The 27,279-nt window shown below is 40.9% G+C and overlaps 1 protein-coding gene and 1 long non-coding RNA gene across 10 annotated transcripts in view; one reads left to right on the top strand and one right to left on the bottom strand.

Annotated features, from left to right (window-relative positions):
* The window catches only part of LOC139102738 (uncharacterized), a 365,092-nt gene that overhangs the window by 228,370 nt on the left and 109,443 nt on the right, over positions 1 to 27,279 (bottom strand). The gene's annotated exons all lie outside the window — the stretch shown is intronic.
* Positions 14,052 to 26,777, top strand: Yip1d1 (Yip1 domain-containing 1). The gene is made up of 6 exons (XM_070656839.1): positions 14,052 to 17,984; positions 18,168 to 18,683; positions 19,231 to 19,461; positions 19,547 to 19,724; positions 19,797 to 19,936; positions 20,018 to 26,777. Exons 1-6 carry the CDS (start codon positions 17,753 to 17,755, stop codon positions 20,092 to 20,094), a joined length of 1,374 nt encoding a protein of 457 aa, XP_070512940.1. The 5' UTR covers positions 14,052 to 17,752; the 3' UTR covers positions 20,095 to 26,777.

Here is a 27,279-nt window from a genome sequence, read left to right as displayed (position 1 = left end):
TGAGTCCCGTCGTCTCAAAAATAACTCCATTCCTGATACGTATCGCTCGGCCGGGCGTTTTGTCATCAAAAAAAAAAAAAGAAAGAAAAAAAAAACTAACTAACTAGAGAAAATTTTATGAATCTGATTCTCAATTAAATCATCTCTCTCGCCCTCCAGAGCCGAGAAAGTCTCAGGACGTTTAATATTGAGACGTCGCACCGGTGCAATAATAATATCTGGCCATTTTTTGGCGCGACTGCGTTTTTCTGCGCTGGAGCGCGCAACGGTTTGATAAATTCGGCGCTTTTCCCGAGAACATCTTCCATTAGTCCTCCCCGAGGATAAGTGGCCGGAGGAGGCTACAAGGGCACGCGGCATAAACTCGCTGTCACGTGCAGGCAATGCGGCGGCGCGCGTTTTCTTTCCCGGTTTCACGTGCGCGCGTATTTCTTGGCCCCGCGCTCCGTTAATAGCCACGGGGGTCCGTGCAAGTGACATTCGGTTGAACGATTTAATTATCGGACCGCGCGCGCTTCCCGTAAGTGAGCGCCATTAGACGTAATGAACCGGGATGTAATGAACTTTAACGAGCGCGCTGCCCGCGCCTCCTCCCCTCCGCCCCGTCAATTTAGCGATTATAATAACCGCGATTACCGTCATCTTTGCCTTGCCATCTAATTAGGCTGAGGATAGCACAGTGTCATTTTACATAAAACAATGAACGAGAGATCATGAATTCTCGTGCCTTCACTTTAAAAAGTCATTATTATAAAAAGTCACTTTTCAGTTGCTCGTTAATCAACGTTGCTAAATGTCGTCTTTTTTGCTTTGCAGTTACGGCGAATCATCCGCCCCAAAGACCGTGGATTCCGTTGACGAGGCCCAACAGGACAAGACCAACATGTAAGTACTCATTTATCTTGACGCGTTTCGCGCGAAATTACTGAAATAAATCCCTCTTTTATTTTTATTAATAAGCCTACTTGTCGGAATAAAATTTCATTAATTTTCTTCGACGCTGGCTTTTCATCGAATTAAGCTGTTTATATAATTAACGTGCGAGCCACGTCTCTTTACAATCTACACAAAACGTCCATCGCGGGCTCAAACGACGTTAATTTTTATTCGCAATCACGAACGCGAAGGTTTTCATTAATGGGTTCATTATCACGCGTCATTTGCGCCATTGTACGCTAATTCGAATGCGTGACGCTCGCGCTGAATCAATACGTAATGTTTGCAGCGCGCGTATGCACGCTGCATCGGGAAAGTAACGGGCGAGTCTGAAGATAACGTATGGGAAAACATACGGCTGATAGTGAATAATGTGCCGCGGTGACAATCACACGTGGCGAGTCAAAATATGATGGGCGCTCGGCGAACGCGGCGTAAAACAAAATTACAATTTACGTTCATCGGCGTAATAAATTCACGCATTAAAGGCCACACGGCGGTTCGCGCCTCTTCACCTATCGCGATATCGACTTCTCTGTTACCCCGATCGTTACTTAAAGCCACGAGCCACATTTACGTCGCAGCCGCAGTCATTTCGTCGAGAGTTAACGAAGCCCGTTTCCTGCGATCGAGACATTCGTTTCGGCGCGAGTGAAAGGGACTGAATTAAAATGGTAATTTAATTGAGTTTATTCGATAAAAACCTAGACGCTTTACGTGCGTTTGCACACGTGTTATCTCAGATAGAGGTAAGGGTCTCGCGCTCGTGCGATATCACCCACGGTGAGCCGCGTAAATTCACCTTAACGTACCTTCTGCTAGCGTGATGGTGGCACCTTGACCATCGGTCAACGCCGACGAGTTTCGCAGCCGCGGGACGCGCGGTGCCGTGTCGCGCAGCATCCCGTCGCCGCCGACGGCTGTATACCGCACCATCTGGACAGATTTATTGCGCGACATGGGCACGGCGGCGGCGGTCGAGGTAGCAGGAAGAGGGTGAAAGAGGGAGAGAAAGCGTACACCGGCTGGTCTGCCGCTGTCCAAAAGGAAGCCATTGTCGGCTCGCGCTGGACGCGATAAATCATTTCGCTACGGTTTACGCTATTCATTATTTACGAAGGGGCCCATTATACTTGCGACGCTCGCTGATTAGTTATACCGTTTGCGCATTGTGCCGCCGCTTCTCGGCAAACTCGCGATTTGCACTTGTGTTACTAATACGCCTAATCTTTTTTTTTTCCTCCCTTTTACTTTGAGGGCGGAAGATCTCGCGGAAAGCTATACGCATCTCGGCATTCCGCGTCTTGATTCCGAGAGCCGGCAGTACCCGCACTTTCCCTCTCTCTCTCTCTCTATCTTTCTTTCTCTTTCTCTCGGGGTGACAGGTTTCTTCACCGCTGTCTTCGCCACCGGCAAACTGAAGAAACCTTGACGACAATAACCCTCGTACCGGCACGCGCGGAATCCGCGTTGTCCCGATGACAGAAATTCATCCGCGCAGCTTCACCGAGCGACGCTCGCGTGAATTTTCACTCGGGTCGCGACAGGTTTCGCTTTATGTAAGAGATTCAGGATCTTCTCATATAGATAGCAATTATTTTTCTACCTCGCGCATCTCCTATTCTAAAAGATTTGATAAATCAGACGCGATTGACACCGAGACTCCGGCCTGTTCGTTCGTCGCCAATTATGTCATATGGAAGGGCGAGCCTGATCTTGAGCGTCTCTCGCGTTAAAGTAGCCGCAAAGTTAGCGCGAAGCCGGTCCTGCGACGGCAGCCGGACAGACCCGCGCAAATTACTTCTTGCACCTCGCGACGACCCTCACCATCATACTCATTACGGTGGCCCGTACATGGCCGGGTCGGGTTCTACGGGACACGGAGCAATTACGTGCCATTATCATTCCGACGCTTGTAACTGCTTGCGCGCGCGCGATTATATTCTTATTAGAAATCGTTATTGCCGTGGCGCGCGGTAATCATCGCCGTTGCCGCTTTTGTCGTGATTATTATCGTCATCGCCGCGTCGATGCGTTACTACGAGCGAGCGAGCGGTGCCGCGGTTTGTGTTACTGTTAATATCGCGCGAAGGGACGAATTTTTGTTACTGTCGCGTTCGCGGGAGGATCATCACCGTTGCCTATTAATTAATTACCGTAATTATGCCGATAAGCAGCAAGTAATGATTTCGCCGTTCGGCAGGTTTTCAGTAACATTTATTTCGATTTTGAGACAAGACTCCGAGACGGATAATCGCGCCTTTCTTCATTTAATAAGCTGATTACTTGTCTCGATATACTATTTATTATCGCTGCTGAGTGAATATGTGTTCGCTTTGAAATTTTTATCAAATCGTAAAAACGCCTCCAATAATCGTGACGTATATTGCCACGTGCGCGAGATGTGTACAAGTGGTATGAAAAAAGATGTGTGTATATCTCGCGATATTGCCTAGGAATGCATGCCATTTTCCTTGAATATACGCTCAGAAGGGAATTCCCTTTCCGCCGATTTATTTGCTGCATTTCCGCGAGGCACGCCCGCCGTTTATGCATTCGCGAGGTCGGGCGCAACGTTTCGATCTCAAGTTCGAATAATTCCGGTTATACCACAGGCGCACATGCCGGGCTCTTGAATTTCGACTTCCACGTCGGCCAATTACTCGGCGGGTAGATTTTTACATTGTAAACGTACCGCCGCCACGGACTGCAGATTCGCGGTAATACCGATTTACGAGCCAACTATTTCGGCATGCCAGCTGCACGGGGTTTGTTGCGCCGCCAAAGTCGGTTATTTATCGTCACGAGGATCTTCGCGCGGTTGATCCCCCCGCTCGGAAATTTCGGCTCAGCATCCGCGGCGTGGGACACGTTCGCGTTTCGTAAAAATAAATCTCGAATCGCGACGAGCCCGCGGTGGTTTTTCTACTCGAGCTTTCAGGTGTTTCCTTTGAGAATACATCGATCGGCCGGAAAAGATACCGACGTCGAATTTACTAATTTATCAATCCTCGAAATATACTTCATCCCGCTTTTTTTTTTTTTTTTTATTAGATTTTAATTTATTTGCGAGTTTCTCATCGGTAAAGAACACTGTTCGAGCTTATGAAATAACGAATAATAATTTAATTATCTCCTCTTGATTAATATAGTGTCGCGCGATGCGAGATGAATATATATGTATATAATTTACGCGAATGATTTTCCTAGACTAAAAGCTTTCTTTACTGTGGTGCAATTAGCTTTCATATCTTAACGCGAATGCGCAACGTATGTAGCGTTTACAACAGATCGTCTCGCCTGTATCTGCCACTCGGTCGAAGTTCGAGAAGTGTTCCTTCAAGCATATTCCTCCAAGCTGCTAAAACACTTCGCAGATTAAAGTGATTAACAGGTTGTGGCTGCCGGCAGCTCGCTATGCCTCGAGCACACTGTGCCCGTCGAACTTTAGCTTACGTCTTGCGGAAATACCTTGTCGCGCCGACAAGTTTACTCTCGCGCACTCGTAAAATACTTTTACGACAAGTTTTGTTAACCACCTGAATATTCACCTCGTTATCGTCTCGAGTTAATAACGAAAATTAGAACTCGTTGTCAAAAACGTTGCGTTTAAAAATGACGTTTATTACAGAAATTTTAGTAGTGTTTCTTTTTTTTTTTTTAGTTTTCGCGGAATCTTTACGATAATTTCTTTTTAAGTATAACTCGGCCAGACATTACATTCTCGACGCGACAACTAACCGCATCTATCTCAATGGATGGTCTTCCAAAACTGCATCTGTTGAGATGCAACATCGGATGCAGGATATATATCTATATATATAATTAATATTAGTCGGCGAAACTTGAGCTTGTTTGACTTAGTTCGTTACTAATAAATGCGCCACACTTCGAAAAGTGATCAGGTTTCGCTACCTTGGGGACACGATCGTAGATCGCAGGGATGTGTACTATAACTATTCGGTAACTTTGGTTATTATCAGTTTGGACTGGTTAAACGCGGTGGATTAGACTAATCCGCACTAAAGCGGTATTTGCCGGGAGAAAAATTCTATAATATCACGGATAGCGAGAGCTCAGCTCTAAAATATCGAATGGAAAAAAGATTCACGGTGAATGGCGCTATCGTCTTTCTTATCATAGTCGTCGCGAGTAATAAAACCACCCCCTTAAATCCGATGTATACATCGTTGTCTTCATCTAAGGAACACGGTGGGATAACGGCGGGACGCCCATTAACGACGCATATCTCACGCAAGATCGAGCCAGAATAATGCCCTCTTAAGATGATCACCGACTTAGTTGGCGGAAGGACTTGTCGAGATGCTCGTGTTAACAATCCCTCGAGAAGGAACAAGGCTCGAGGGAAACAAATCGGCGAGTCGTTAACGATCGCATTTATCTCCTGGGAGGAAAGTAAATTAAAAAAAAAAAAAATATCGGTCTATCTGCCGGGTTTATCGCCGCATTCGTCGGGAACAGATAATTAAAGATTAAAAGCACTCGTGCTCTCCGCCCCATGCCTAATGCGCAATCAGTGTTGTCTCATATTTTGCGTTATCTTGAATTTTGTATCTCGTTTAACATCCAAAAAAAAATTAAATTAAATTAATATGTGTTTTATCAGGGGTTTCGACGTGATAAAAAAATAAAATAAAAATGGTCACGTTATGTTACGTTGTTCACTACGAAGGACGAAGGATCGGTATTTCGTTACAGAGAGCGATTTCGCGTTCGGCTGAATGATTAACGGCGTTTTGGTAACGGCGGTTTGGGGCGAATCCGAGATGCCGATACTACCTTAATCGTTTCTCCCTTCGCCGGCGGCTGCGATATCGCGAGCTACTCTCGCAGTGGAGTTCGCGTACGCGTTATTGGATTGCGGCGGATACCGCGGCTCAATTATTTACACACACATACACATATCCCCCCCCCTCTCTCTCTCTCTCTCTCTCTCTTGCTCTCTCTCTCTCTCTCTCTCTCTCTCTCTCTCTCTCTTCTCTTTCTTCTCCCGTTTCTCTCTTTCTCGGTTCGCCTCTTCCACTCTGCACAGCAGTGATCGCATTCGCGGTAATAGAACCGCTGATTTACTGGCTTAACTCGGCCGTCTATCGCTCGGGTTGCGTTCAAATTAGTTCCAGAATATCAACGGGAGATATGTTCTTCGGAGGCACCAAAGTGCCCCGGGATCGCATCTCCATCGTCGATATTCCGATGGTACTAACCGAAGAGATTCGGTAATTAATGCCGCGCACGAGTCGAAAGATTGATCTGTTAACAAAGGGGATTGATAGCCCTGGTACGCGAAACCTTTGGAAGCGGGATAGCGCGGCTGAGGGTAAAGCGAGAAATAGCGGAAACGGGAACAGCTGTCATCCTTCGAAGGCGCGTCTCGATGGCCGATACGATGTTGCACTTATTCGATTCGTACTCGGTCTAATCGCGGTATTATATCTCGCGGAGCCGCGCCGAGACTAAGTAAAGCGCACGGCGGAGAAGAGAGACGTTGGGAATTTATGCAGACAGCTGGGCGACGTTGGCAAGACAGCTCTCGCTTTATGCTGATCCTCTTATCCCGAGCCGTGAGAATCCACGCGCGCGCTCGCGTGTGCGCGAGAGAGTCTAAGCGTGCAACACGTATCGCGTTTACGGGCACGTGGAACGAGGAGAATTGGAAGACGAGAGAGAGCTCGAGGAAAATGGGAACGCTCGCGGCGCACGAACCGAAGCATAAAGCCGCGAAATCAGGATCGCGAAAGAAACGAGCGCGCCAGAACCCGGTGGAGTAAATCAAAGCCCCCTATTATTATTCGCATCGCGGCGGAAACGACCCGCGGACTTTACGTTGTTCGAAACGGCAGAAGCGAGATGACATTTCCGAGGCGCAAGAGAAGGCGCGGCGTGCATTCAGCTTTTCGTTTGATAAACGGCGAGGACGCACGTCACCCGGTGCTCGTCTTCTCGGACTTTTAATTATTACGTATTCACGGCGAAGGGTATGCCCGGTATTCCAGGTATATGCGAACGTGTTTGACTGTTCGCAGGTATATTCACGGTGATGTGCTACAACGTGCTGTGCGACAAATACGCGACGCGGCAGATGTACGGTTACTGCCCGAGCTGGGCGCTGGACTGGGAATACCGGAAGAAAGGTATCCTCGACGAAATACGGCACTACGCCGCGGACATCATCAGCCTGCAGGAGGTCGAGACGGACCAATTCTACAACTTCTTCCTGCCGGAGCTCAAGCACGACGGCTACGACGGCATATTCTCGCCCAAGTCCCGCGCGAAGACGATGGCGGAGAACGATCGCAAGTACGTCGACGGCTGCGCAATTTTTTACAGGACCGCCAAGTAAGTGCATTCCCCTGTATCTCTCGATTTGCGACGATAACGCGTTACGTGACGAACGAGGCCGAGCGAGCCGTAAATACGGACTTGGACGGGCGTCCAGTCATATATGCTCCATTCGAAACGGATCGGTATTTATATTAAACGAAAAGTTTGCGATTTATCGCGCCTAACTTTTCCGCGCATCGATGCACGGCGGGGAAGTTTAACGTACCGCGAATAAACACGTAGAGTCTGCACCGAAACTTGAAATGTTTCTTTACTTCATCTTTTCTTCAATGATATTTTTTTTTACGCTATTTTTAATCATGTACCGTAACGCGAAAGAGTGTCGCGTTAATTTATCATTTCTCTCCGTATATCTTCTTATCGCACTCGAAGTCTTGTTTTAATTAGCTCACGGAAGAAAGAGATGAACTACTGCAGTTTAGACGCTCCAGCGATTCTTCGATGTATTAAGAGGCGTGATAAATTAATTAATAAACGGCAAAGTATGGAGGAAAAAAACTGTCGGCGTAATGCAGTTATTGACTACGCGCGATCGAATGCTTCGCGAGCAAATGTGCCGTGGAACGTCTCAAAAGATCAGATCGATAAGGCGTAAATAAATATATTACGGCAAAATTAAAGTAGCGAAACGTTATCGAACAAATAATTGAATTTTTCTTATTTTAAAGAAATAAATGTGCAATTCAAATATAGAAATGCCGAGTTCGCGCACGCTTGCCTTGATGTAGAAAAACAAATGGTGATAAAATTTGTTAATTATTCAACGTTTCCACGAGATTCCAGGTTCGATATTCAATTAATGCGTCAGAGATCGTTATCTTCTTCACGTGATCAATTATAAAGCCGCTTATCGCCCTACTTCGATATTGAAAATAACGGAGACCTCCCAAAGCGCGACATTTAATTCCGTACGGGATGAAAGATGCATCTGCTCGTAATTTAACAAAGCGTCGCGCGCGTGTTTGGCGTGTAATAACGTCATGGTAATCCAATATCACGTCAGATAGTAACGTCGCGTCGTAAATCGCCGTCTGTGTTTAATAGAAAAGCAAACGCGCCGCTTTCACGAGCGAGCGTTTTCTCGCATTCGCCGAACAAATTAACTGGAAATCGATATAAGTTCTTGTAACTAAAGTAATACCCTATGCCTGAGAAAATCAAGACCCGGTGCTAATTTCTTCCTTAAAATTTGCTCGCGGGAGAGAAATATTAATAACAATCGCTGAATAGGCGAGTAAACGGTCTTTAAAAAAATATTAAAATAAAATGGGGATCTACTTAACAGGGAAGCTTATGCGAAAGGCAAATATTGACGCTTCGGATAAAGCATAATCGTCGAGGTGTTCTCGCGGTGTTAAATCTCATATTTACCGCGCAAAGACCATTTCTTTTTGCAAGAGTCTGACAATTTCGTGCTTATTTCCTTTCGCACATAGCGCGTAGATGCAACTCCGGTTTCAATGAACCTGATTCCGATATCAACGCGTATGTTACTGCATCGATACGCACAAATTGCTTTTACTACGACCATCGAACGTTCCAACCGCACGTGCACATTGTCTATAACGCATTAATCATCGCGCCCGGCCGCCCCCTCGTGCCGGAGATATCTATTTCGACTAATGCTTATTTTCAGAGTATCTCGCGGCATAATGGCAGGTCTCCGCGATATCGCGTTCGCAATGTTGGCCCCGGGGCCATCGAGATGCGATTAATGCGCCCGTATGTATATGTCGCGCGTAACGGTTCCCTTTATAACCCGCCGTCGTAAATAGACGAAGTAAATGTCCCTCTGCGTGACAATATTAAGGCCGATGTGGCGGCGAACCTGCCCTTTCTCTCTCTCCATCCCGTTAAACGTTCTGCGGCAAGATACAAGCAATTTTAACTACCGCATCGTTTGCAGTATTAAATGCGTGTTCGGTTGATTTAGGAAGGAAAGCTCGTAACTCGAAAATATACGGAACAAAAAGTCGAAAGTTTAGTCTGCGATAAAGTTTTTTTTTTTATAAATTTTTTTTTTATTGCGACGTGTTATTAAGGATCACGTTCACGTGATTTGGCGCGAAACCGCAAAAAAATTCGTCGCAGGTTTTAGGTTGAGTGGCGATCGTCGTGTTGGACGGACCAAAAACGAGTCGTACTACTGTGACGCAGAACTACGACACAGCTTACGCGACGCTTTCTCTTCGCTTTATCTCTTTCTTCTCTCCGTCTCGCTGGACCTACCGTAGGTGGAAAGGAGAGAAAGAGATAGAAAAGGAGGAGCTTACGGTCGCTTTTACGGTTCGCAAAGACGCGGCCGTCGATTTCAATCCGGCTGCACAACGCGACCAAATCGACCGAACCAAATCAGCGTTCACGCGATGAGCGTAAAGTTCAACTCGCGTTCAATTTCCGCCTTCAGCGCTCGCCCCTCGATCATTCCCCAGCTTTATTGCCTCGTCGCAGGTTATACGGTGCCATGTCGAAGTGCCGTTTGAAAAAAAAGAAAGAAAAAGAGAAAAAAGAAAGGAAGAAAGGAGAGAGCTTAATGTTCGCCGACAAGCTCCGTGAATCTTTAAACGATACACGTTTTTCTCACGCATTATTTCATTTTTAGATACGAAAGAAAGTTCACAAACCACGTATATTATTTTATACAAATTGCAATAAATTACTGACTTGAATTTTAAATGACGAACTTTAATTCGCTCGAGCCTCGAAGAGTTCTCGCGGTTTCAGCATTAAAATGACGTCTTTTCAATTTCACGAGCCGGGGAAAATCCGAAAGCTGGCTCAAGCAAGCGGAGAAAAGTCAATTACGCATTCAGGATCTCCTCTGTGAACCCTCTTTCTTATTTTTGGCCGGTTCTTACGAAATCCGCTTTCTTTTCCCTCGAGCGACACTGCGAATGACGTTGATTCAATCTTGTTTACGAGCGAGGGAGGAGAGAGACTTGGCTGCAAGCGGGGAGATGATGGCTCGTATAATAGGCCTTCGGAGAAGAATATATTCCTCGAGCATACGTGCCTTACATATCGGCCCTGCTGCGGGCAGGGAAGAAAGAAAAGGATATTCTACATCGCGTACGTGATACGCCTCGCTCACGAGTCTTCCGGTTGCGACGGAAGTCGGCTTCCCCCCGGGTCCGAGAACGACGAAGTCGCGTTCCATCGTATCACGCAAGCGTCAAGCTCCTCCGCGTTTCCCCGTGGGACGAAATCGAGACCCGTCGACCCGTTCGCCAAGACCTGGACGACCGATTGAGGAGGGACTGGGAGTTTCTTTCCCGGTGACACGACCTAACAATGGCAATCGGCACTGCGGTCGTCGCTGCGACGACCGACTGCCTCGATAAATCGATCGTTTCGACGCGCTGAATTGTCGCTCTATTTTACAGAACGCTGCGTGGTGCAATACTGTATTTTTATTTTTATTTATTTTTTTGTTATTTTGTTTTTCCGTTTTTTTACAGATTTTCTTTGATAAAGGAGCATTTAGTTGAATTCAATCAGTTGGCGATGGCAAATGCGGAAGGCTCGGATAACATGCTGAATCGCGTTATGCCCAAAGATAACATCGGACTGGCCGCACTACTTAGGACTAAAGAAGCTGCCTGGGATAACGGTGAGTACATTAATATTACCGAATTTTTTTATTTTTTGTAATTACTGTTAATAAGTAAAATGGAAAATTTAAAATAAATTTTACGCATAAAAACGTCCATCGAATCATTGAGCTCGATTTTGGACGGGAAAGCTCGATTCGATTCGACAAATATTCGCGCAGCTTTTCAAATGTAAATCTTTGATCGCCGGGCATGAATACGAATTTCGTGGGCGCGTTTCAGAGTTATCGACGTTATATAGAAATAATCTCGAAACGCCCGAAAGGGTTAAGGATAACGCGAGAGTCGTTCGCGAAAATAAAAAGAAGGTGGAGAATGCAGTTTTTATGACAGCCGAAGCGTCTGCTCGTTTCGCACACGCCCTGGGTGAATAGCGCGTATCCAGCCGCGTGTTTGCACACCCTGAAACACGAAAGTAATTAACGCGTCGATCTCCCGGTAACCGATGAAGCTGCCGGACTACTACCGGACGTGTAATATACAGAAGTCGCGTTTTTCCCGTAACTCGCTAGAGGAAGTGCATGCGTTCAATGATTGAAGCGAGTAAATCGAGCACGATACTCTGATCCAATATACGTGCACAGGGTGAGCCAACAATATTGGCAGGTTTCTATCAATCAGCTTAATCGATTGTTGATTTCCTGCCACGAGCACCGAATCGTCAACACTTTAATTAACAAGATAGATGGCAACGCATTTCTAAATTAAAAAAATTTTATTATATCTTTTTTTTTAACGTACGACTAGCTCGTCAAAGAGAGCGATAACAGGCTCGGACACCCTGTATAAGCGACGTATCGCGGAATGCGCGAGCAAATCAGGCCCGAGATTTATATAGCGGCCCAAAGGTCGAGAGCGGCTCTTACGGCTCACTCGGACGCGCCGGAACGTGCTCTCGTTAATGAGCCATTACCTACGTTACATTAATCCATACCGGGCGCAACGACCGGCTGGGAAAAAGCGACGGGCTCTTCTCGCTACCCGGCGCAGGGAGGGTAATCGATCGCGTCTGCGAGACCGGCGACTCCTCGCAGCCTCTTGCGCGCTTCCTGCGCCGCGCGGTTAACACCTGGTTAGCTTCTTGTATATTGCAACCTATTACCGCAAGGTAGATTCCGCTACGCCGGATACCGGGTTATCAAATTGCCTCGTAACATTTCTGGTTCTAATTGCATGGATATTGACGTAACTCTCGGAAGGCAGATCGTTTCGAAGACGGGAAGTTTTGCAAATGTCAGCGAAAAACAAATTTTTCAAGTTTTACAACTTTCATCCCCGTGAATTTCCACGCCAACGAGATTAACCCTACCGGTCGGAAACTCGCTACGACTTGCCGAAGTTCTGAACTTCGCGGAGCACTCGCGCCGCGTTTCTCGCTTTGATGCCGTCGCTCAACTTCCACATACACGTGCTTAAGACCCGGCCAATTAAGTAATCGTGAATAATCAGAACACGGCGTAAACCAAATTGGCCTACCGGCGTTCAGATGAGCAAACAGCCTAAGTCAAATATACCTGAATGCGTTTATTATCCTCCTGATGAATTTCACAATCGGCGCGGCGTGTGTTTCTCTAATCCCGGCGTCTAAATCAATTCCTTCACGCTTCGCGGACTTTGCAGCAGCAATACTTGCGTGAGGAACGGCGTTATATTGGTTTTGTATCAGCGATATTTTTTAGTCATTTCAACGAAATGCGCGTTATAAAAGATCGAACTGGCGCCCAGAGCGTGCGATAAAGAATGCTTCCGTTCGGTTTTCTCGGGGAGATAGATGCGCTTCGCGCCGGGGGAGGATATCGAGATTAGATCTCGATCGAAGAGCTAGAATCCATGTAACCATGCCAGTGGGGCGCGATTAATGATCCCTCACGCGCGAGTACGAGCGTATCCCGCGCTCGAGACATATCCCGAGCCTTATGTGGCACCCGAACTGATAGCCTCTCGGCTCGCAGAAGAAGATCGCCCGTTCCGAACATCTCCCGGATACGCGAGCCTCCATCGCTCGGACTAAGTGGCACTATTGGCGGTACTAATAGTCTCCGATATCAGCTGCTGGCGCACGATGAACGATGCGCCATCGTTCATAGATACGGGGGGATCGTTTATTCGCCGGATTCTTTTCTGCACGCAGAAATTTAAAGGCAACGTCGAAGGAGCGTTAATCATTCGCCTTCTCGCGGTCTGATAACGTCCTCAGTTCCCCGCCCGATAACGTAACGACCATAGAAACGTCGCCTGCGACGTGCCGTCGTGCCTCTTTGAACTTTCCACGTTAGGAAGCTTCACGAATATAATTATGCAACGAACGTAAATAATGATAACATTTAAACTTAGATTTTTTTAATTACAGTTTTTTTTTTTCTTTTATTTACCATTATTGCCCGCGATTGTGTATTATTTATTTTCAAAATTATACTCGTAGCGTTTCCTAAAAGTTTGCGCGCATCCTCTTTTCCGCGTCTACGAAGCGAAGAAAACCAAAGCTCCAGCTTTACGCGCGGTTAACCGAATGAAAGTTTTCCCCGACTTAAAACGCCGGCGAGCTCGCTCGGATCCCACGGGATTATTCTTCCGCGCCGACGAGGATACAGCAACCGTCCGGCGAGCGAAATACATTTAGATACGACGAGACGATACCAAAGTATCGAATTTCTCGACGGGCAAAGAAACGAGGAGGGGGAAAAAAGAAAGAAAGAGAGAACGGGAGAGTTCAATTATTCGTGGAATAATTAACTGCCGCATGATTACTCCTGCAACATTAGAGCAGAAACTCTGAAAACGCGATGTAAACGTTATTTTAACCGTGTTAAAATAAAATGAACCTTGTCGACCAAAGAATTCGACTAAAAATTCTGTTACTAAAAAAATTTCTGTAACGTTAAATATAGTACAATTACCGAATGACCGTCATAAAGTATTATTCAACGGAAGAGAGTCCATCAAAAAGATCGCGATGATTTATTCAGAAACGCCTTTCTATATAAAGCCGAATGTAAATGCGCGCTCGAAAATTAGCTGCAATCTAAAATTGATAAGAAGTTGAATTAAAATCCTGTTCTTTTTTTTCCCCCTCTCTCTTTCTCTCTTTCTCTCTCGAAAAAACGAGGGGAACGTCCAAGCGTGTCGTGTAACGTTACGATGATTCGCATTTCCGCGACCTCGCAGCTATCGGCAGATAAATCGCCGGGTAATTGAATTCGCGAGCGAACGAATAACCACGGGCACAGCCCCACCCCACACGTCGTCCGTTACACGTGGGACAGCTTGTCGCTTAATTAATCGCGCCTGGCGATGCAACGTCCCCGCGAGAAGAGGAGCTCGCTCTCGTCGTCCTTCCGCCCGAGGCTGAGCGAAATCACAAGCGCGCACAGCCTCTCTCCTGCCAGCTTTATAATGCTCGCGAGAGAAACGCCAATCCTATCTCGAGCGAGTATCTCAGGAACGCGTGTGTCACTCCGCCCGATTTTTCGCAGATATATTGAGCCGCACTGAAAACTCCATAACTATGCACATATGCATGCATAAGTAAGCGCGCGTGGGTTTTGTATCTTTTCATAAATTTTTTACCCGAGGTTAAGTGCCCTCCTACAGAACGTTTTAGCTATATGCATACCGGCGCTAATAATAATAAATTGGAAAAAATAATAATTAATGAATACTTAATTTATTTAATATTGTTTATTACCGCGTCGTCATTCGTGTCCGTTATTCTTAAGTAATAACGATAAATTGGGATTTTAATCGTGAAACGAATTAGAATTGCCGCTTGCATACAGTTTTCCGAATGCGTTTTTGAAACGTCCTGTGGCCTTCTCGGGGAATTGATGTATTGGCGTCGGGTGTCTCATTAAGCACGTCAGAACAGTCTAATTGGATAAGTGATTCTTAAGCAATGTTCGCGAAGACGAAACAAATTCCCCGTGAAATGACGCTCGTAATCATTCACGAGCGCGCTTTAATACCGGACGCATCATTTCTCGCATGAATATTAATGCATAGTGAGAGAGCGAGGAGCTTGCGTAAAATGACACATGGTACAAGTCAATGCGCAATTATAAAAATAAATCGCTAATTTCAATTAATTTCAAGACGCATAAAATATTTTTTATCTAATTATAATGTAAGATATATTTTTTTTATTCCGGTATTACCGTCGTATTATTTTTCCACGTCTTTTATCAGAGATGGAAATAAACCAATATTTTTTTATTACTGTTTCAAATACCTTGAACGTCGGTATAATTTTTTTACCGTGGCTCTTCGAAGTTTCGAGATAGAACTAGTCTTTGGTTCTTCGTAAAAGCCCAGAATCGGCGAGGTCCTTCCTATAAAAGCTCTTTCTCTCCGGAGAATATTCGGTGACCGAGGACGGAGAATCGATATTGATTCCTTCAGTAATTTACGAGACAGCCACCGACTCGACCTAGCGACTGCGGGTTCGCGGGTTCGATTGTCGTACAATCGCTATCGAAGGCACACCTTAACCCTCTCTATTCTAATCTGGCTTGATTTACACTCCGGAATATCCGTATTGCCGATGGCGAACACCGGCATTACCGACTCTCTCTAATCTCATCGCGTTACGCAACACGAAACGGAATAGTAATGTTCTCGCAATGAACTTCAAACGAGCAAGCGTAGACGTTTTATTACTTGTAATTGATTAAAGTACACCGATCGCAATTTCTTCGCGCTGTCAAGGAATAATAATAATCGATGAATAATAAAACGCAATGTTAAAATCGAAACTTCGCACTAGTGAAGTGTAAATTTTTCCTCGAGCTATCGGCCGTTTATTTTTTATTCCCCACTGGGCGAAATCGTTCTTGAAAGATCCTGGAGGAGTACAGTGTAGAAGATTGGAAACGCAAGACGAGACAACTGGTCTGAGTTAATCTGTAAGGCCCCGATAGTAAAAGCAGATCCTCGCGGGCGCAATTAAACGGTGAATTTACGATATTGTATTCGAGAGGACAAAGTACACCGCCTCTCCCTTCGGATTTCGCACGGGGGTATTAAATAACGATTTTTGCGTCCGATAATCCCGGGGAGAACCGAAGGAGAGTCGTAGTGGACTCGAAGGGCAACGAAGAAGAACTTCGAAAGCTGTTTAATCCTCGGGGACGGCCGCGATTTTTGCATTAAAGTCGATTGCTCGAAGAATTTGAAAATTGTATTAAAAAGTTTCTATAAAGTATTGCGACCAAGTTATAAAAGTTATCGCGTCTGAAAGTTTAAATAAAGAATCAAATTTATGATCTAATCCGACGCAATAAACAAATTTTCTTTTTTTCAGTTTTATCCTCTAAATAAATAGTTGCACCTTCATATTTCAAGCTGTATTTAAAGGTGAAAAGATCTATTTCTTTCGGTGCCGTAATTTCCGGTGAACAATTTGCATTCTTAATTTAATAACGCGCCGTGCCTTACTTCGTTTATCTCATCGATCTGCGTTAATCAGGAGATAATCCCGGAAATAAAGTACACAAGTATATTCCTTTCTCTTTTAACAATCAAGCACGATGAGTAATCATCCCACGGTACGATTAATCGATTGAGAAGGTCAGTAACGCGGGTTAACACGCCGATTTCCGGTAATGGAGGCATTCAGGCGTTAATTTCGAATGACCATCTCGGAATCGTACCGTTAGCATCTCCTTCATCGCGCGCGGCCTCACTTCCTACCACGTGCCGAGAATTACTTAAGTCACGAGTGAGTTAATATACCGTAAAGGTTGAATCGCCATACCCTAAGATATCAATCCGCTCGGAAGCAGAAGAGGGAACGGTGTATGCGAAATCGCGGGGCTTTTCGCTTGCGAGCCTGCGGCTACAGACCGCCGTGGACGCTCCGCGATTTTTAAAAAGCTGCGAGATCACGCGAATCTGCATCGGAAGGCTCTCTATCATCGCCCACTTTTTTTTCCTTCTTTTTTTTTTATTTCGACGCGCGGAGGATTTGTTGCGCGTACTTGTTGCAGCGAAGTGCTTTCTAGCCGGGCGATTTCCAACCGAGGAAATTTATCGGCGCCGGAAAATAAATATGGCATTAATCTGCTGTAATTGCGCGACGGGCGAGTATCAGCGGCGCTAATTTACGAGCCTTATTAAAGGCTCGAGCGGAACCGAGCGGGGCTTCGAACGGAAGATTCGGGATTTACACTCTCTTAATGTTGATGAATGTTCTAATTGTGTACTGATAACTTGATACTGAAGCACCACCGGTACCAGCTTCATTTCACCTTAATCACCCGTGCAATTAATAATGAAGGAAGGGATTGCGAATCAAGCTGAAAGACGACGAGCTTCTACAATTTCCCCGTGTATGATGTTCCTTTTGAAATTTGTTTTAATTTTATATTTAAAGACATAACTATAGTCACCACAAAGAAGAATAGAAAGAAAGAAAAAAAAACGAAGGAAGAGATAAAAATAAATATTAAAAAAATTACGAGAGAATAAAAAAATAAATATTACGAGATGTGTTTTAACAGTCATTAGAAGATAAGAGATTAAAAAAATAGTAACTGAAATAAAAAACGAGGGTGAAGATGCAAGAGAAAAAAAATATATTACAACGCTTATTAATGCATTGAGCTAAATCACCTCGTTATCTATACCTACATTTCTATTTATCTATCGAGAAAGAGCAGCGTTTCTTAAAAGAATCTTGAGCTGCAGTTTACGTTGCCGAAACACGAGTGTCGCTGCGGGCAGCATTGTAACGTCAGAGCGATTGACGTTACGGCGATTTAACCTAACTTTTGCGAGTGACGTGCTTCGAAACACCTGAATTCGAGAAAAAAACTCGTTGGAGAGCAAGGTGAGACAACGTCGACGGGATGGCCGGGTACGCCAGCCAGGACAGCAATTACTGGACCCAGCCGCCGATGCCGCAACAGCAGGGCCAGTTCAACTTCGACGCGTCTGGATTCGGTCAACCTAACCAACAATTCGAGTTCCAGTCGTACGAACAGATGCCCGGCGATTATTCGTACGGGCAAAAGAGCTTTCTAGACCCGTCGCAGAGTCCCTACAGCGGCGATTTATTCACGCAGGAAGATTATCCGCGAGGTACCAAAAAAAATTGAGACATCCGCATTTATTCAATCCTCGAGTTGTCGGAATCTTGCAAGCATAATACATGACACTTTGCTAGCTAACTTATTGTATTTTATTGTATCGAGACGCTCGAGGATTACTTGAGGATATTAATCGTGTAGGAAAACGCGAAATATTATTGACATAATTTTTCAGGCACAGGAGGATTTGGGGATGAGGAAGATGAGCCACCTTTGCTAGAAGAACTTGGCATAGACCCAGACCGTATAGTACAAAAGACTCTGGCTGTATTGAATCCCTTCCACAGGAAAGGGCAAATTGATGATGCAAATTATCTGCTGCAAGACTCAGATTTGGCAGGGCCAGTGGCATTCTGCTTAGTTCTAGCAGCATTTCTTTTGTTAGCTGGTTCAAAAGCACACTTTGGTTATGTATATGGATTAGCTATGACGTCCTGCATACTCATGTACATTCTGTTATCACTGATGAGCACTAGTGGTAACATTACTCTGTCATCTGTTGCATCTGTACTGGGCTATTGCTTGTTGCCAATGGTGGTTCTAGCAGGTCTTGGTGTCTTTACTACATTGAGAGGCCTAATGGGGTTGGTATTGGCATTTATGGCTGTCGCCTGGGCATCTCTTTCTGCTTCTAGACTTTTTTCTACTATGTCCGGGGAAGAAGATCAAAAACTTCTCATTGCATATCCGTGTATGCTTCTTTATGGTGTATTTACATTGATAATTATATTTTAAGTGTGAGAAATGTATATACATAAATTTCACCCCGTAATCAAATAATCATTTCGAATTTGAGCAAAAAAAAACCAATTTAAAAAGTGTGTTTATGCACATTAATACGAATGATTGTATAATGAAGCAAATTTTATATTCTAATTACACTAGTAAACTATGCCACAGTGCAACAGTTAAGATAATTTGCATCTAACTTTATGGTATCTTTAATCACTTTTCGAATGATCTTAAATAAGCATATTTTAGTAGATACGCTTATTTTATAAGTAGTAATAAGACAAATATTAAACTGTAAAGTATTTGTTATACAATTCTTAAATAAAGTTTATGATATTAATGTGTGTTATTATTTTTAAAATACTATTCTCTCACTTTGATAATTTTCTATACAATTACCCTTTCTTTTTTCAGTTTTTGATTCCCTTTTTTTTTTGTTCTATTTTTTTTTTCTATTAAATTTTTAATAATAAAATAATTTTTAATCCTGAAAAATTATTCGACAGGTGTTCCATCTGATCCGGTACAAGTGCAACAACCTATTCTAGTTTGTACAGCGCACATCCATTGGGATCCCGAATTTTGCGATGTAAAACTAATACAGACGATGATGCTGAGCAATGAATTACGTTCCATTTTGGACCAAGCTGGCCAGTCGTTCAGACCCGGCCACAAGCCTGACTCTTCCAACGTTCAACTACTGCTATGTGGTGACTTCAATTCTTTACCTGATTCTGGTAATGTATCTACCATTTAACGACCACGTTTAAACAATTATTTTAATATGATCGATATATTTAATTGAAAAAAATGTTGACGTAGGTGTAATCGAATTTCTTACATCCGGACGTGTGGCGGCCGACCATCGTGATTTTAAGGATCTAGCATACAAGTCATGTTTACAAAAGATCTCTGTCTGCGATAAACCCAACGAATTCACTCATTCTTTCAAGCTTGCATCCGCCTACAGCGAGGACATTATGCCCTACACTAATTACACGTAACTATAATCTGTGTATTACATAATTTATACATATATAGGTGGATATTTTTATTAATTTTTTGTTTTCAGATTCGAGTTTAAAGGGATAATAGATTACATTTTCTATTCAAAGCAAAGTATGGTGCCGCTGGGCCTCTTGGGCCCGTTGAGTCCAGAGTGGTTTAAAGAACATAAAGTGGTAGGATGTCCTCATCCTCACGTTCCATCAGGTGAATTTTATCTCGCGAGTAATATCTTTATCTTTTTATGTAATTAAAAATGACGCCAATAATGTTTTCTTTTTATTTCAGATCATTTTCCTCTGTTAGTAGAATTAGAAATGACACCGACAGTAGGAACAAGCAACGGTTTGATCTCACGCAGGTAGCAGCCGCATCGATCTAGGCCCAAGTAACCGTAAGAAGACAAGAAATCAATAATGAAGATAAAAAGGGAAAAAAAATTTGCATCACTTCTTCTCTACTTCTGGCTCTAGCAATATCACTCGCATTACTCTTATTACAATAGCGATTATTACACAAACACATACACACATCGATATACACACAAATACTCCATACATTGCCGCACATTTAATTAACAGCGATCGCTGTCGACGGGATACCGACGAACATACAATTCTAACGACCAGGTGAAGGGAGCCGTGTTGTAATGCGTTTAGCTAGCCCATGTATAGTGTATTGCATTTTTAAGAGCTATCTTACTCCCACGCCTAAATATTATTGTAACCTCTCTATTTACCATCGTAATATGTGTAGATACCTATTTTCCTATAAAAAAAGTAAAGAAAACGACGATATTCCGATCAAGAAGCCTCTGTGATATCGACATCTAACACAATTGGAACAAATTCACACATTAGTAAACGAAACTAGTAGTGGTGTACTAGAGAGAAAGAAAGAGAGAGAGAGAAAGAGAAGAGAGGAGCACAACTTAAAGAAAACCCTCCCTTCGTCCCTTCCTAAATGTCATTACAACATTCTCCAAGCCAACCTTTTGATAAAAATGCTGCCATCCACACAATGAAAAAAAAAAAGAAAAAAAATTGTATTTTTAAACGAAACAAAAAACAAAAAAGATATGAAAACATACATGCTATACTGGGCTGTGCGAAGTGATTGGAGTGATCGACTTAAAACAATTTCAATGCAAGTACAAATCTGTTCTTATTGGCTACGTATATATTGATATAATATGGTAATGTTATATAAGAAGAACAAGAAAACATATAGATGATATTGTAGCGGGTGTATTTATAAGTGTGATATAATGTAATGATGTTCATCACACACACACACGTCTGTCATAATATCAAGTGAGATCAGTTCAACATTCACCACCACATTAGATATTCGTTCAGGTCTGATTATTAATATATATGTGCTCTATATTACAATCTACTACTTGTTAATTCAGTTGCCATACGAGAAACATGAGGGAGCATTATATTTTTTCTTTCTCTTTTTTTTAAATTTTATTTTACATAATCGCACGCGAACTTCTTCGCGTTTTTTCCGCCGCTGCATTTCTATTTTGCATAACATCTTGCAGTTACTTAAAAATTGGAATTTAGGGTCTAATTATTTTAGTTATCATAGAAAATCTACTAGCAGTTTTAAACAATGTATTATTATGAGGTAAACGAATATTATAAAAACTTTGGAATACATGACTACAGTGCAAATGCACTTGCACGACAAATAACTTTCCGGATTCATAGAAATTTAATTTACAACTTTTATCTTCATCGACTCGTTTAACGCAAACAATTAAAACGTGCAATCTATATTTACAACACTACGATATACATCAATTCACTAAAAGTTTTATGTGAGCTTTTTCATATTGTTGTATGTATGCAATCTACTTTTCAATTTTATTTCTTGCAGCAATAATAAATATATTAAAAATGTAGATATAATTACCTGTATGTGTTGTAAATATGACGATGGGATTTTGCAATTAATATACAGCTTCATCTTTTCTTTAAAGAAATAATGAAAATTTGTATGAAATAATTTTATTTAACATATACTTATAAGTATATTTTTTTTCTGTAATACCACGTTACAAAATTTAATATCGTGCTTTATATATTATTTTTTTTAATCAAAATTATTCATTAAAATGCACAAATATGAATTTTTTTTTGTCAATTGTACATGTGCAGATCTCATAGAAATATTTATTAGGTTTTTATAATGTGCGATACAGAATGTAATTATAGTCGTGTTGATCCACCAGACAGGTTAATTACCATTAATGTAAATGGTACTGAAAAAGATCAAAAAGATACATATGTTCGCGCACAAATTATTAATCGTAAATTAATATTTTATGAACATTATAGTAGCATAGTAAATTGATCTCGTGACATAATCGACGGCTAAGAATATAACAAATTTTCCATTTGAACGAGTTAAGAATTTTAGTTTATATGTTGATTCAGAATTCCAACAACTGAATTATACAAGTAAAGGATTAATTTATCAAAGACATGTGTGTAGTAAATGTTGTATAAAGTATGTAGTTATGCTATTAGATTTAATTATCTCGATGGAGAAAAGAGGCGGTCTCTTTGGCGGCATCTTTTTAATATTTGTATATTCCTTTGTATTAAACATGTTTTCACATGGCAAGCGAATAACTATGTATCGATTTAATACCGAGGTATTAAAATCAGTTGCCGGCTGCTCTGGGCCTAATTTAAAACCGTCGGAACAAAAACGAGACGACGAGAAGGTGACATAACGGATTTTTCTCCGATAATAATATAACGAAAATATCTGGAAAAACTTATAATTTATACTATCTCCCTATGATGAAAAAAAAGGACAAGTATGATAACGATCATTTTTAACACACTTCACTTTTAATATTGTAATCTACCACGTAGCAAAAAGAAATTAGTACAATTCGTAATGTCTCTTAACTAGTGTATCAAGTGTAATTTGCGGCATGAAAGTACCTATGTTTCTTTCGCGGTAAATGGAATCTTTAGTGGCGGAGATCTGGCGATCGTTAAAAGCGCAAAAATTCATACTTGGACTAAAAACGAGTCGCGATTTCTTTGCGAAAAGAAAAGTTCCTTTTTCTCCGAGTAATTACTGGACCAGAAAAATCAGCAATTTTACCAGCAGTGTTCGCATGGGTATTTTCATCGCTCCATCCACAAAAATCGCTTTATAATTGTCTCCTAATCTACTCTAGCGAAGAAAAAAGAAAACGGAAAAAAACATAGGTGTATACGTTGTATCAATTGTGATTCCGATTCTTTTTAAACACGTGAATACACGGCATTGCGTTTTAAGATAAACGTAACAATTAATCGTAATACGTGCGAATGGAAAAGCAAGCAAGCGTTGGGATTTTGAGTCCTATCGGGCCCTCGACGCGTAATAAAATCATTTATGTAAGCGAAAAAAAAAAAGAAGAAAGAAAAGAAGAGGAAGATCTTAACGAGTGGATAAATATATGAGTACGGCACACATACAGCGGCACATACTTTTGCTTTGTGAACGAGAAAGAGCGAAGCATGTCGGGTTAACGCAAATACATGTGCTCTCATGCATTTTTGGCTGTCGCGCGAAGCCGCCTACGCCATAGTATTTCAAATATATTAGCTTTGAAGTAACGGAAGCTCTCGAGAAGATTAATGATTCAGATAATATATACTTTAACTTAGATTACACAAGCACTCATGACGTATTCGTCGAACGCGATGATTTTGCAAAATGACGGTCGATAATAATCGAAATCTCACGTTGTAATAAACATTTTACGATAATTGATTATTATATTTGTCAGTTTTATCTTCTAAGAATCGGTCAACGAATCCATTTCAATACTAGCGTATTAAAATACATCTATATTAACTGAATTTGTATCACCAGTGTGAATTCATGTCTAACATGTGTAAGATTTTCGCGCTACTCCGCCGTTTCTGAAGTCATCGCCTTCTCAGAATGTTGATGGTTCAATGAGAATAATTTTATCACGCACGATCGACACACGAAAATCACTGCGGAAAAAAAAGAAAAAAAAAGAAAGAAAGAAGTGCAAATCTTTAACGATAAATTTGTATCGCGAGACAAATTTTACGCTATAACATTGTAATTAGGATAACGTGTTCTCTCATTTCTTCTACAAGGCATATATAGAAACACTTTAAGGGAATCATGCATATGTACTGTAACGAAAGTTTGATGAATCCTGATTGAATTTTAGTTTTTACCACTCCTCCCAGCATGTCGGGCGGCAAATTGTACATATGGTTTTTTTTTTCTTTATTGACGTCGTTCGCGAGAATTTTATAAACTTTATGCGCAATTGTAATGAAAACATTAATGATGATTCCGCTGATGAAGATTTAGATATCGTATTGGAGTAATGCGTGTGACGCGTAATATATTAAAATATATGATAGGCATAATAGATCTTATATACCTCAGAATAAGTTTGCTATAATTATAATTGCAATTGCATTACAAAATATCACGGTACATTCGATATTTAATACTTTTAAATAAGTAACTAAATGAAGGATTATTATAACGATCTTTTTAATTGAGCATGCTATGCATATAAATTAAATGAAACTTACTGCTATCTTACATCGTAAAGCTTACCTAGATTTTGCATCAGAAGCTTGATATATTTCGTTTCAGCAATTTTAATGATATCGTTGAAATCAAATCTATTCGAAAACAACGTAATACCTTTCGTTTCTTTACAATATAAATGTTAATAGACGATATCATTCGCGAGGAATAAAATACTTATCTAAGCTTGACAATAAACGGATAGTTCTAAGAACTGTTCTTCTCATTTTACGGATTTCAATTTAAAAAAAAAAAAGTAAAAGAAAAAAAAAGGCTTTGTAGTGCTCTCACAGTGTTCACGATAGGCGCCATTGACCTACGCCGCTTTATCATTTTTATCAAAAGGATTATACTTCAAACATTTTTATTATAAAAAAAATTTCTATCTCGTTCTATTTGCTTTACTTTTATTTGCAAGTAGTATATAAAATTCTGATTTGCATAATCGTACAATATCGCAAAAGACAGTAATTTTATTCTCGTCAGTATTCTAGATATCAAAAGATTCCATTCCGTTCTGCAAACTGTGAAAGAGAGAGAGAAAAATGTACAATCTCGTAAACGATGCATTTTGAGGCACTGTATCTTCGAAAATTGCAATAGCATTGAAGTTCGTAGCTTCGTAGTATGTTATATTACACGGCTCTAAATAAACTCTGAGAATCAGAATTCAATTTGAACTAGTATTATCGCCAATATTCGAGGTATTGAGTGAACAAGCGATTAATAAGGATTCATCAAACTCTGTAGTGTAATGTAATAATAACGTAATCTTTATCTATATGTCAAGAAGCCGCTAAATTGTTTTAAATCGAGCTAGTGAGAGGGGGGGAAAAAAAACACCATTTAAACTTCTAAGAAATCTCGAATGATGCATTAAACATGTTTCTCTGAATACATTAATTTTCAATGTTTTGAGCTCCTACAGCAGCGCGTTCAAATCTCTTTAGTTCTTTTTAGATATTATTTAATATTAAGTAGATATTTTTACTTGGACCGATATAGTGACTTTGTAAAGTCTTGTACAATGTGAACGCTGTGTTCTGTTGCTTTTGGAGTGTTTAGCTGTACTTTCAATATAATTTTGATTAATATAAATAAGATTAATGCCCGCGATTCTCTTCATACATACACGGGCACATTACGTATATAATACTGCTAAGTTAATAGGATTAAATTTTAAATGACCACTGTTTCTACTCCTACTCAATGATTAAATTTTTCCTTTAGGTAAAAACATGTATCTTTCTCTTCTTTTCATGCTGAAATGCATTCTCTTAAGATAACATGTTAAAAAAAAAAAGCATTGAGCTAACGAGTTAAATCAACTGCATATTGAGTAGGAGCAGTAATGACTATATGAAGAGTTAAAAAAAACTGACTCTATGAAATTAATAATGGATGATTTAAGCATATATAAAAATATATACACATGAAAGAAAAGACGCTGTACGCGCAATTGGACATAGAATAATACGTAATCTCGATCTCGTAAATTCGACATATTTTGCAAAGATTTATTAAAGTTAGTACTTTTTTTTTAAAGTGTTTTTTTACTTATAGCATTTCACATTATAATTTCCGGTTATTGAGCAAAGTATGTATAATTAATAACGATTACAAATAATTTTATTAATATATTGTTATTTTATAATATTGCCTTATGATATGTACTGTTAATATGAAGATAGTAATAATTTAAAATATATTGTATATGATATATACGTATACGTATACGTATGCATATACATATAATATTACGATATAATTTTATATGATTTTAATGAGCAAATAATGTTTATGAATACCGTTATTTAGTAAAGGTATCTTATTTCTAATAATAAATGTTAAAACGTCCAAATAAAATACTAGGAAAGTTGAAATATTTAATTAATATCCGGAAATTTTGAATGGCAATGTTGTACTGTGTGAAACACAATGTACAATTCTATACCAAATTTTATACTTTCCATTTAAGAAAAAGACTTGAATCAGAGAGTTATTATTCTATATAGTATTGCGATATAGCGTCAAAATTTGACTTCCATAGTTAGGAATATTAAGTTGTATTAGAATATTAAAAAAAAAGGGATAAGACGAGCACAGCACATTTCAGCCTGTACTTTTATATAAAAAAAAGAACTAGCGATCAAAAAAAATTCGTAGACATTGGAACATAATTGTTGCGTCCATCATATAAAATTAATTATATTTCCGCTTAAAAATTCGCAAATTTAATCAGGTTTCGTGTAAGCTCTCTCTCTCTTCCGGAAATATACTATTCGTACTAAAACCGTCTCACCCTTCAGAAAAAATTATTATTTGATGTTCCAAAAAACGTTAAGTGACAAACAAAATTATTTATGTAATAATCTCATGTTGGAAATTAAACCGGTATTTTACATTACACATTTCTAAAATAATAATGATTTTCTGCAATTCAATTAATGACTTTTTTTTATTATTAATTGATAATCTAAATTAATTATTTTATCAATTAATAATCTGATTTAATTTGTTTATCAATTGATAATCTAAATTAATAATCAGGAGAAACACAAAGTAGTGTTCGAGCGATAACAGAACTTTGTTCCAAACATCCGTGCAAAATGTTAACACTAAGCGAATAAAAGTACAAAATCCAGTGGAGAAAAGCTGCACGATCCTGATCGAATGCCGGATGCATACGAATGAATAAGAATTGTAAAAGCATGTAACGAAGAAGAGTGTGATCTCTAATAGAAAATATGTAACATTATACTACGCCACGTTTGAATGCTCTGCCTGCTCTCGAATATCCTTTTCGGTTTTACTTGAGTAGTCTCTTTCGTACAACGTATGATTTCTCTTCTATCATAAAGATGCAATGATTGTATATGGGCTGCGTTTGAGTCATGATCGAATGTAACGATTTATTATAAGTAATGCAAAATAAATGGATGACATGCAAG

The sequence above is a fragment of the Cardiocondyla obscurior genome, linkage group LG05, assembly GCF_019399895.1.
Source record: "Cardiocondyla obscurior isolate alpha-2009 linkage group LG05, Cobs3.1, whole genome shotgun sequence".
Taxonomy (NCBI): domain Eukaryota; kingdom Metazoa; phylum Arthropoda; class Insecta; order Hymenoptera; family Formicidae; genus Cardiocondyla; species Cardiocondyla obscurior.
Note: the sequence above shows the minus strand (reverse complement) of the source record. Positions and strands in the feature narration are given on the sequence as shown.